We start from the raw sequence: 10149 nt of genomic DNA, 5'->3' as shown, positions 1-10149 counted from the left end.
AACCGGTCCCGAAGAAACATTAATGGGTAACTTACATTAAATGCAAACTTCATGTATCACATATGAGAAAAAGGGGGTCTACAACAACCCTGTTATGTTGATTTCCGATGAAAGAATGACTTTCTCTGCGATAAAGGAAAAATGATCTCACAAATGTTACTGATTAATCCTTGATCATACAAGTTATTCTTGACAATCACATCATCATTCTGCAGAGGGGATCTGCGGAAAAAAGCCCTCCATTTGCTTTCAGGAGCTTTTGCTTCTTCACTGATTGTCTGTATACCGGCCTTCAGTGCTGCGGCGCTGGCCTTGGCTTCATTCAGTTTCCTCTTCCAGCTTATGTAGTCTTGCCACTTGAAAGTCTGCTAGCTCAAAGACATGAAGCATCTGTTAATAGTCGGCTTCGACCGGTCGTCTCTTTAGGGTAAGGTAGAGAAGAAAACCTCATTTGTTGTGGTGTTTGTCAAACAGAGATGTGCATGATATCCAAAAAATCCGGCCAGCAGCAGTGAAATTATTGCCAGAAACATTATCAGAAGTATTTGTGTATTATATGAACCCAGCAACCACTGTAATATTTTATTATTATTTTGCAGAAATTTCGTTAAAAAATCTAATAATTTACAGATATAGAGAACAATGCATAGAATCCTTGTACCACATAAAGTTCCTATCTTACCTGTACCACATGTGGAGATAAGCTGGAAAATGAATGTTCAATGCCATAATAAGCTGAAAAAACAGGAAGGGTCATCACAAAAACATGGTAGAAACTTAATACACAAGCCAAATGCATTTGGATGAACATCAGATTACCAGTTAAAATGTATATTATCTTGTGCTCTTTCAATTGACCAGCAAGAATTAATCCGAGGACAAGTGCTCCATAGAGACAAATAAGAAAGTGCCTGCCAGTTCACCAGATAAACAAGGAGAGGATTCCGCATTAGGGGCACCCACAACCACATATGACAGTTACATTCAGTGAAGTTACATGACAGAAAGTCTAGCATGTTGAGTTTTCACTGCCTAGGAATCCTTTTGAAATGTGAGTAAAAAAAAACACTTATCCAAGGGGAAAAAATCATGATAACAATAACAAATAGATAAAGAGCTAAATGCTTCAAACATAAACAAAGTAACTTAATCACCATACAAAGAAGTAGCCAACTGGTTAGCAAGTGCCCAAGACAAATGTTTAATTATGTGCTAATTTTGATGTCATTCGTTCGTTAATCTTGTAAAGAAATCATCAGAAGAACAATATCAACTCTTTCACAAGGTATGTAGCTATTGTAGCAATAAGATTGACAGGAGCAGGGATGGCAACAATTTATGCTGTATCATAATACATTACCACTGAACTGAAATATCTTTCAGAAAACAAGGATCTTAGAGGGCTTGTCCTGGAAAAAGTTTCAAGTCAGTCACAAAACTGATATTCACATTGGAATGGACCAAACTACAAAAACTATCGTTCTCAATGTGATGTTTAACTAGCATAACATATTTCAGATTTGACTGGCTGCATCATAGGAGATGATTACCTTATAAGATCCCTCAGTAAAGGAATATCAAAATTACTTGCAGGATCCATCAGTGGGCCTTGATGACCTTAATTTAATGTATCCTACCTAGACAGCAGCCTTCACGCTAAGTGCCATCTGCCTTTTACTTTAAGGTTACTTTTTAGCTTTGTTCCATCAATGTAGGACAAATCTTAAGCTATTATTAGCTGCCTCACTTGACCAAAGAAACCAAAACATAATTTCATTTAGCAATATTTTCACTTCAATACAAGAGTTTAAATTTAGGTTCAATAGCAATTTTAGTAAGCTAATGGGCTAATATGGTACAGGTATACTGGGTGGTATATCAACCTGAACCATCCAATATCACTGAATAAAATAACATTGGAGCTATATGTTTCGACACTGGTACTTAGATGAACCTAAATACCATCTAATGCCAACTGGTACAATCGATATTTGAAACCTCTGATATATGCTTCAATTCACCAAACAAAATATTGAAGTAATAAATTTTGACTACTTTGACAGATTAAAATACAAACAGACGATATCGTATATTACCCAACTTGCAAAAACATGTTAAAGAATAAACTTCAGAAATATACTCCTTTGCCGAGATCTTTTCAATAAATGGATATTAGATGTGCATTGTAAAACTTTCTTTTTTGTACATTGCGAAACTAAATAAATGCTTCCTACACATTGTAATTATCATTAACACTTGACCCATAAAAGTAACAAGTATAATATATTCTATAAACAATACAATAAATAAAGACAGCATGAAAATACAAAGTAACTTAAAATACCCCAAGACAATAAAAAAAAAAGAAATGATGAGTTTTTTATAGAAAAATATGTAGATCTTTGCTAATAGAAGAAAACCAATGAGCCAAGAAAACTTCATATGCAATTGAAACTAGAAAAAGGAAAAGGAAAAAGGTCACGAGATCAACTATAATGGAAGAATTCTCAAACCGTCTCACTATCCAACCTTCAGTACATCAAGATCATTCAAAATTCAGTATATATATCATGTAATTACCAAAAAAATTAAACAATCACTTCAAAACTCACCAGGCATCTTAGTCAGGAACAATTGTGCAAAGGATAAGGATAGCTTGTTCAATGACAAGCAGTTACGTAGGAGAACTTCACTTAGCTCATGAAGTCTTCTTTACTGGGAAAATTTATAGCCCAATAGCAACTTGAAGTAATTTAAGATGACGATACAAAGAAAAAATTTAATTATGATGAAAGATTTCTATGTTTAGCAGAGTACTATTTCAAATGTAAAGTATGCATGATAATAACTAGATGATACACATGACCTCAGAATATTCACCATTGGATTAGGTATTTACTAACCAAAGAAGAAAGGCCATAAAGTAACGGGTGTTCTTCTCGCCAATGCAATTATTCTGCGTCCCAGATAAACTGAATTAGGAAGTGTTTTTCTCAAAAATGCAGTAACTCTGCATTGATCATAAACCAAATTAAGGCATCCAAATAAGACAACTATTCCAAGGAGTTGTTGACATATTATCAGAAAAGCAACAATAGGATAACAAGGAAAGATATAGATCAGGCCTGACCATCCAACCGCAGTGGTGATCGAATCGGGCAACACATCTATTACATATGCCACAATGCTTAGATCTAGCAGGTCTGCATTTAAATGCAATTCCTGTGAGAATATATAAAATGCAAAGAAATCACAACCAAAATAGTAGCACAAAAACAATACTCAGACTTTAGGATTTTGCAAGTTGAACATTCTTTCTCCATGTATATGATATCATCATAAGGATATGCAGATACATATTTAGAAACATTCTCAGTTGTCACAGTTCCTGGATCTGAAAAGCTAGTCAATAGAAAAAGAAGAACTCCAACAACTACAGCCAACATGCCTGTGTACCTGGACAATATAATTGTTTTCTGTAAGTTCAAAATGCTTTATGTCATTCATATTATCTGCAATAAGTGCTACAGATATTACCAGTGAAATTCACTGACATAGAAACCAGGAATGTATCTGAAGGATGACTTTCCAATGATAAAGTATGTCACACCAAGGATGACCAGATAAAATATCTGCAAATATCACATTGAGTTTGGTGACAAGGAATATCACACCATGCTCCTTCAAATTAGAATTTTTTCCATTAGAATTTTTTCCATGCAGAGTCATCCTATATATATCTTCATACAATATCACACCACAAATCAATGCAACATCGGCAAGCAAATAATACCTGTGTGAAATATATTCAATTAATAACAAGATAAACTAGATTCTATGATCCTATTGAAACCATTGTTAAATTCAAAACTGACTGAAGTGAGTGAATTCCCTGATATCAACATCTAGAAAAGAGAGATACATCTCGAAAACCTAGAAGGATGTTCATGTACATTTAGGAAATCAATGGATACTTATTACAAGGAAAAATAGTAAGGAAAATTGAAAGAAAAGTGGTCATCATACTTGTAAGATAGGATTTGGCCGTTCACAACAATAATTTTCAACTGTGAGAAAGCAATTTCTGCCTCTAGAGCCAAATGCAGCTACCACAAATCGTCTGCAAAAATGTTGAAGATAATTAGCTCAGAGGATGGACATTGAACAAAACAAGAGAATGAAATTTGTTTAATCAAGTAATCTAACCAGTGGAGAACCAGAAAGTTTTTTATTTTATAAACCTTTTTATGCTCATTAATAACAAACTGTTTCAAATTTTCACTATCAGTAAATATTTTAAACAAATCTAACAGCAAAAAGAACATTGACCCAGTGAGAAGAATATCAAAAGATAAAATGAAATCAATCTCTGAAGTCTGAAACTAAAATACACTCTGACAACAGCACTAAAAACTAAGTCCTTGATAAACAAAAATTTTGCTGGTGACGCAGTTAAAGAGACTCGTAACTAGAAAAAAAGTTTTCCAAACGCTAGTGTACAAAATTAACTTTAGAAAACATAATTTAGAAAACATAAATAAGTGATGGAATCAGATATCAAGAGGAGTGATGTCAATTGTCAGGCATGTGACAATTTATATGGTTGACTATAGAAGAAAAAATGGTTGAGTTGCAACACAAAACTTTCTGAGTAGGTTTCTACATGATGCCGACTGTATGTCAAGTATACAAGTCCTTGATTATTAAAAAATATACTTTGAGCTTTCTTATCTCTAAATTACCATTCCCTGGAAGAAATGAAAGTTCTGGATCATGGAATGGTTTTTGGGATGTGATGTACGACTTAGCTTTTCAACACCAAACAAGCCATTTGAGATTTCCATTCAATCCAGGTGAAGTAGGAGGAAAAAAATGCATACTAATTCCTAATTGCTTGCTTGTTGTTTGTTTGTAGCTTTACGTCACCAGTAACTATTTTCATGCAGACATATGAATTTAGTGTGTTTGGAAGTGTGTGCAACTTTCCAGTTTGCCACAGAAAGAGGAAGAGAAACATAGTGACACTACAAGTAAAAGATTCGGAATAAATTTGTATGAGATAATAACAGACTGTTTGGTTCAGTTCTCAGAAACTGATTTTCGGTTTTCAGAAACAACGAAAAAGGTTTGGTAATATTATCTGAGAATTTTTTTGAAACATGCTTTCTAGGAACAATGATTACAAATGAACATAGACAACTTTAATTTGTTTCCATGTTTTCAGATTAATTCTCAACGAATAGGCACAGCCCATGCATCAACTCAACCAGGATTCAAGGTCTATCATATCTCTCAACAAGTTTCACAATTCACATATCTCAACAAGGAGACAAGACCTTGATGAACCATAGCATCTCTTAAGCAGGTCTCGTGACCCATCACATCCCAGAAGAGTTGTTCAACTGGAGCTGTGACCATGATGGTCGCTGGCTTAAGTTGAATTGTTCTGTCGTAATCCATGCCATTACCACTGCCACTCTGAGGGCAAACCCCACATCATGGGTTTAGTGTTACCTAAGCCCGTAGCCACATTCACTGGAGACTGCAGCGACCACCTCTTTCCTCTCCCTCTCCTCTGCAAGCTAGGGCACGTGCATCCTCTCTTCCTTTCAAGCAGAGATCATCAAGAGTTGCCCCACATAGTAGCTACTGCCTCGCCCAAACCCTCCGCTGCCTTCAAGGGAAAATACTGCCGACACCTTACCTCACTTTTTCTCACTCTCTCTATACCATTCTTGAGAAACAATTCCCAAGAACCATCTTATAAAATCTTCCAAACGGCCTTTACTTTCTTCGAATCCTCAGATTTCGGAACGCTTCATATCTAAGAGCAATGACCAAAGAATTCCAACTTGACAACTTCCATCCAACCAGGATGTACATGACACTGGATGTTGAACAGATAAACTACCTCGCAATACACCGACGCCTGTGCTTCCTCTCAAAGGAATTCGAAGTAATTATACCGAAACCAAGCCCTTCAAGAAGCAAGCATCCGAATCAACTCACCCCAAATCAAGTGTATGCAAAACCTATGTTCCTCTCTTCGATCCAGACTCAACTAACAAAGAAAACGAGTCTAAGAAACCTAAATAAAGCCATTAGTTTCAGGAAAGAAGCAATTTTGAGGGGGCAAAAGACACACAGGAAGTAGTCGTAGGCGCCGTAGGTAATGAAGTAATGAATTTTCTCGACGAAGGTGCCGCGGAAGATGGGCCAGCGCCCACAAAGGAGCGAGACCACCACCAGCAGCGTCACCACCCCGTGCACCACCAGCGGCCATTGCACGGCCATCCTCCCCCTTCCTCCTCCTCCACCTGGTTCTCCTTCGCCTTCTTGTCCGCGATCGCGTCACGTTGAGCCAGCGAGCAAACAAAATCGAGGTGATGAGACCAACAAGTTGTGTGTCTGTATGCGTATGTATATGTACACATATAAATATACATATTGGTATGTATACACACACACAATATATATATATATATGTATATGTATATGTATATATATATATATATATATATGTATATATATATAATTTGAAAATGGGATTATAATGTTTTATTTCACTAAACCGATTACAAAATTTTTGAAGGAGATTATAGTGTTTTCGTTCAGTAGCCAAAAATACTATAGATTGAGTTCAATTACTTTAAATCTCAATTAATCTTATTATTATTTTATAATTTTTTTGGCTTTATAAAATAGTTTGTTTGAGAGGTTTTAAATGACTTTGAATGAAAAAAATAGAATTATTTTGGTACTTTTAAAATTAAGAAAATGAATTTTATTTTTTATATAATCTTAAATTTAGGGGTGTGTGTGTATATATAATGAGAAATTTTATAATATTTTATTTTTATTTATTGTAGAAATAATAATTAGGTTTTTGCTGCTTACCAAAATAGTCCTATAGTTTTCTTTTTTTTTTTTTGGTATGAGAGTGTGCATGGTTTTAGATGAAAATCAAGAAGGTTTTGATATATTTCAAAATAAATAAAGACGAAAGTTTCTATATTTTCTCACGTAATCTTAAATCTAGATTATATATTAATTTTTTATTTATCATAGAAGAATAATAATAAATAAGGGTGAAATACTACCTAACCATGATATTTTTTAATAGATTTATAATATTTTATATAATCCCTTCAAAATAAGTGACTTTTGTATTTATCTCTGATAAAAAAAAAGAAAATCTTAATTTTAGAGGTTTTATTTTTACATCCCTGAATCAAATATTAATATCAAAAATGATTCTATAAAATGTTCAGCTAAATGTTCAATTGTTATTTTCTTTGGCTCGGTTTAAATAAAATTAGTGAACTGAATCAAAATAGTATAATTGCATAATTTTATTCACTTATGTCGTACTTATATTTAAAGGTTTTGATAGATTATCGACTCGAATCTCGTTTTCATCGGATAGTCTATGTAATAATTATAATTATTATTATTATTATTATTAATTTTATTATATAGTTTTATTTACTTATGTTGTACTTATATTTAAAGGTTTTGATAGATTATCGATTCGAATCTCGTTTTCATTGGATAGCCTATGTAATAATAATAATAATAATAATAATAATAATAATAATAATAAAATTTTTAAATATCAATTTTTGTTAATTTTTAATATATATTTTCAATATAAAATTAGTCAAAAAAAAAGAGAATCCATTCCTTTGAAATAAAGTATTTAATTCCACTTTAAAAATATCATCCAAAGCTTGTTTGTAAATAGTTTAGGCTTGAAGACATTAGAACTACCTCATTATCAAGCCAATTACATTGTTTTTTACACTGTATAAAAATAGAATAATTGGATCATAACCTTCATTGATCTACATAAAACTCTTATATTAACATTCAAATTATGATATATTTAATTTTATACAAATTTTCAACATAAAAATGTCTGATTTTGTTGAGTTATCAAAAATATCTCGAACAAGTAATCTGTAACTTATTTGAATCAAATAGTTAAGAGAGAACTCATTCTGGATGCAATTGCATTAATTGTGCATAATGTTCATAAAACATGGAACATAATTCTTTGGAGATTGTATTAGTCGATATGAACACGAAGTGAATCAAGTTTCTTTTAAGAGAGAATAATACATCGTATTATTTTGTCTAAAACAATCACTGTAAAATATAAATTATTATGCATCATTATGATTGACAAAGAATTTAACCCATGAACTCAAACTATTAAGAAAAGGGCATAATATATTTATGAAATTTATCAGTGGTTATTCTTCCTTAGCAAACAAATCATCTGTCTATTATTTGGAGCTCTGAATAAAATTAGTATCATTTAAAATTTAATTATTATCATAAAAATATTAGGGTAAGGTATTTGCATATATCTATCTAATTTTCTTTTTTTTTATCAAAAAATATCCAAAATTAATGATAATTTTTAGAATAATTATATCAATTAACAATAAATTTATTTATGATACTTCTTGTGAAATATTACCACAATCATAATCATACATGTGACAATTCATTCGATAATTAAGAAGATACAATACATATTTATTTTTTTATGCTACTCAAAAGTTTTTATCTCATCTATATATACATTATTATCAGATCCGAAAGCTATAATAATACCTGTAATCTCCCAATAATTAAGAGTTTCGTCCCCATAATTTTTTTTTTCTTTTATATGCGAGAGCAAAGTATTTAAGATTATAATTAGAAGAGCCTTCAAATTCTTAGATTTTATTTATATTGCCTGATAATTATAATAATATTATATAATATATATGATCTAATTAAATAATATTATATAAATATAATAACTTGTTAAAATTTTCAGTGATCACTTTCTTTCAAATTCATATTAAATTTAGGTTATAATATTTAAGTGTAATTAGATAAGTGAAATGTTATCTAATCATGATTGGACATATAACGACCCGAGTTATACATATAGTTTTTTTTCTTATATCAATCACTGTTTACCCACACCTCCTATTGGATTATTAATTTGAGCATCAGAGTGATCACGTAGAAATTCATCTGATAATCATCTTCATACAAATTGACATCAAATTAAATATTTGAGCCCCCTCGACCGCAATTTGATATTTTTTTATCATATGGTCCAAACAAAGTTAGAGAATCGGACTATCATCTTCTCCCAATAATTTTTTTCATGAGTTCTTTTGGTCTCTATATCCTTTAAATTTTGTTTAAATATTAAAATATTAAATATTATTGTTTAATATGAAACTAAACACTTATTTTATTTGTAATGGTCACAAAATTCTCATTAGTGAACAAACAAGATTATATGAGAGTACCTCTGTTTTCCTTGTTAATTAACATGTTCTTTTATATCCCCAATAATACATTTACATATCCATGTTTCTCGATATAAAATTGAGGACTTCGATTTCTAAGAAGGAACAAACAAGAAGACAGCCCACCAACTGCTGCCTTGAACTATATCATCCCTACATGTTATCTCCTATTAACTTATGACTAATAAAGTGATCAGTTCGAACACACACATATATATATTATCTCTATCGATTGCCACCAGTGGAATTACAGTTAATTTAATGCTTATTCATTTTTGTTCTTCCCATTGACCATTTATCTCAAGATAATGTTTTTTTTCCGGCTGATTCAAACATGAATCGGTCAGATCATTGCTTTCTATTAAATCATCTCCACTTTGGTTTGCCAAATGTACAGATCAAGAGAGCCATTCGATTTTTAATCGAATGTATTTGATAAAATATTTTTGTGATTTTATAAAATATTTTTTTTTCTATTTTTCTTTGGTTGATTTAAGAGCATGGAAAAATAAATCGCCCAAAAATAATAATAATAAAACTCATACAAATTAGGGAAAAATAAATAGGAAAATTTTCTGGCTCTCTTCCGCTTTAAGGTGTAATTAATCTACACAAAGTCGTAGAAAACACGCCATTGGTTTTCCCCTGTTTTATGTGGGGTCCACCGCCGGGGCCACCGTCGCCACCAACAGCAAGGCAGGTGGTGCTACGCGAAGTGTCGTAAACAACACGCCCAGACTTTGCCCACGACAACCACGTTTTACCGACCTCGCGATTCGATGCGAAGTGTGGGGTCCGTTCGGATCTTCCTTGGGGCCCGCTTTCTTGTTCA

General features: G+C 32.3%; 1 protein-coding gene across 2 annotated transcripts; it reads right to left on the bottom strand.

Annotated features, from left to right (window-relative positions):
- Window positions 1–11: 11 nt before the first annotated feature.
- LOC135619223 (probable protein S-acyltransferase 17) lies at window positions 12–6401 on the bottom strand. Of its 2 annotated transcripts, XM_065121033.1 has the most exons (10): window positions 6146–6395; window positions 4027–4120; window positions 3538–3632; window positions 3289–3456; window positions 3131–3203; window positions 2904–2956; window positions 820–911; window positions 683–735; window positions 447–572; window positions 12–365 (listed from the first exon to the last, which is right to left on the bottom strand). In XM_065121033.1, exons 1-10 carry the CDS (start codon window positions 6292–6294, stop codon window positions 93–95), a joined length of 1176 nt encoding a protein of 391 aa, XP_064977105.1. In that variant the 5' UTR covers window positions 6295–6395; the 3' UTR covers window positions 12–92. The 2 variants fall into 2 exon arrangements, with proteins under 2 accessions (XP_064977105.1, XP_064977113.1); XM_065121041.1 differs by lacking the exon at window positions 447–572 and having other exon boundaries at window positions 6146–6401.
- Between the last annotated feature and the right edge of the window lie 3748 nt (window positions 6402–10149).

The sequence above is a fragment of the Musa acuminata genome, chromosome BXJ1-3 (genome assembly GCF_036884655.1).
Source record: "Musa acuminata AAA Group cultivar baxijiao chromosome BXJ1-3, Cavendish_Baxijiao_AAA, whole genome shotgun sequence".
Lineage (NCBI taxonomy): Eukaryota > Viridiplantae > Streptophyta > Magnoliopsida > Zingiberales > Musaceae > Musa > Musa acuminata.
The sequence above is the reverse complement of the archived record's forward strand: the minus strand, read 5'-3'. Positions and strand labels throughout refer to the sequence as shown.

Coding starts and splice junctions, on each gene's coding strand:
- LOC135619223 (XM_065121033.1), bottom strand. CDS start 6,294: ATGGCCGTGCAATGGCCGCTGGTGGTGCACGGGGTGGTGACGCTGCTG. Junction 736..819: donor GATAATATACATTTTAACTG/GTAATCTGATGT, acceptor CTGTTTTTTCAG/CTTATTATGGCATTGAACAT. Junction 573..682: donor TATCTCCACATGTGGTACAG/GTAAGATAGGAA, acceptor AAAATATTACAG/TGGTTGCTGGGTTCATATAA.